This window comes from Babylonia areolata, unplaced genomic scaffold, assembly GCF_041734735.1.
Source record: "Babylonia areolata isolate BAREFJ2019XMU unplaced genomic scaffold, ASM4173473v1 superscaf4, whole genome shotgun sequence".
In the NCBI taxonomy this organism is placed as follows: Eukaryota; Metazoa; Mollusca; class Gastropoda; order Neogastropoda; family Buccinidae; genus Babylonia; species Babylonia areolata.
Window position 1 is genome coordinate 142,900 of NW_027468369.1, and position 1,226 is coordinate 144,125.

At 36.6% G+C, this 1,226-nt stretch overlaps 1 protein-coding gene across 1 annotated transcript in view; it reads right to left on the bottom strand.

The window, feature by feature from the left end:
* Nucleotides 1–676, bottom strand: part of LOC143278194 (transmembrane protein 43-like) — a 35,988-nt gene extending 35,312 nt beyond the window's left edge. The window contains exon 1 of the mRNA XM_076583237.1: nt 567–676. Within this exon, the coding sequence (XP_076439352.1) occupies nt 567–581 (15 nt within the window). The 5' untranslated portion in view covers nt 582–676. The remainder of the gene's footprint in view (nt 1–566) is intronic.
* Nucleotides 677–1,226: the final 550 nt, after the last annotated feature.

Consider the following 1,226-nt stretch of genomic DNA (forward strand, 5'->3'; position numbering starts at 1 on the left):
ATCTTCTGGACCAAGCAAAATGCAGACTGCTTTCTGGATGATGGAAATGTACAGGTGATTCTCACTGAGCTGCATGCATGTTCATGCACATATCAAATCTGCTTCATTTCATATTCTTGGTGGATGAGCTGGCACTTTGACATATCAAAAACTGCAAACTGTTCTTTAAATCTGGCAATCAATTGATGAATTAATAAGTGATGACACGTGAACGCTGTTTCTAACACAATTGGTTTCAGTTCAGTTGCGTGGGATGCCGTACAACCTACTTTCTGTTTCATTATCCCAGTTAGATGTCCTGGTTGATAATAAATAAGACTGTTAATCAAAAATAACATTTCTAGCTTCTTGTTGTTCATTACGGTTGGCATGAGTCTGTCTCTGTGTTAAACCAAACAGTATGTGACTCACAAAGTAAATGATTACGTTTCATTTGCAACTAGTCAGCGTGACAGTTATTGAGTTAGTCATAATGATAATGGTTTTATCTAAGTAACTTGAGACAGACAAGACAAAAGACATATTGGTCCATTCAAACCAGTTCATGAAAGTAATATCAAAGTTACCCTCTGTCGATACATGAAGACTACAGTACAAGCAAACAGGCCTCTGAAATAAACGCAACGTGGAAGTCCTTCCTGAATAGAACCACTGGTTTCACAATGATCGTGAAGAACAACTTAACCAGTCTATTTTGTACTTCCACAGAAAAGACTTGTTTTTAACAAAGAAGAGTTGTGTCCCTTATCATAGTGCCGCGAAATTTTGCTGAATTCATTAAAGAAGGTTTTAATGTGTTTCGTTAGGAGCCAGTTTCAGTCTGGATTCTTTGCCACTTATGCCTTTACTGTACTTGTTGAATATGAATTAGAACAATAACTTGTGTTAATCTTGACACTGCATCCCGTACATATCCATTTGTAATTGCATGATCAGTTTTTTTTATATGTCTTTTTCTCTCCTGTATATATCAAACCAATCCCAGTATTACTGGCAAATGGGTGCTAAAATAACATGCACATTACTGTGTATTTTATTTTGTTACACCATGTCATTGTTATTGCTATGCTCCAACTAACCCCCCAGTTCCCAGTTCAGGCTCAACTAGTCAGATACAGAGCCGTATTGTAAATCTAAGTTGTGATCTGTGCATTTGTCTATTCCTATTGCATTGTACCAGACTGATGATTACATTTGGCCTTTTATTTCATTTTATTTTTCCCCCA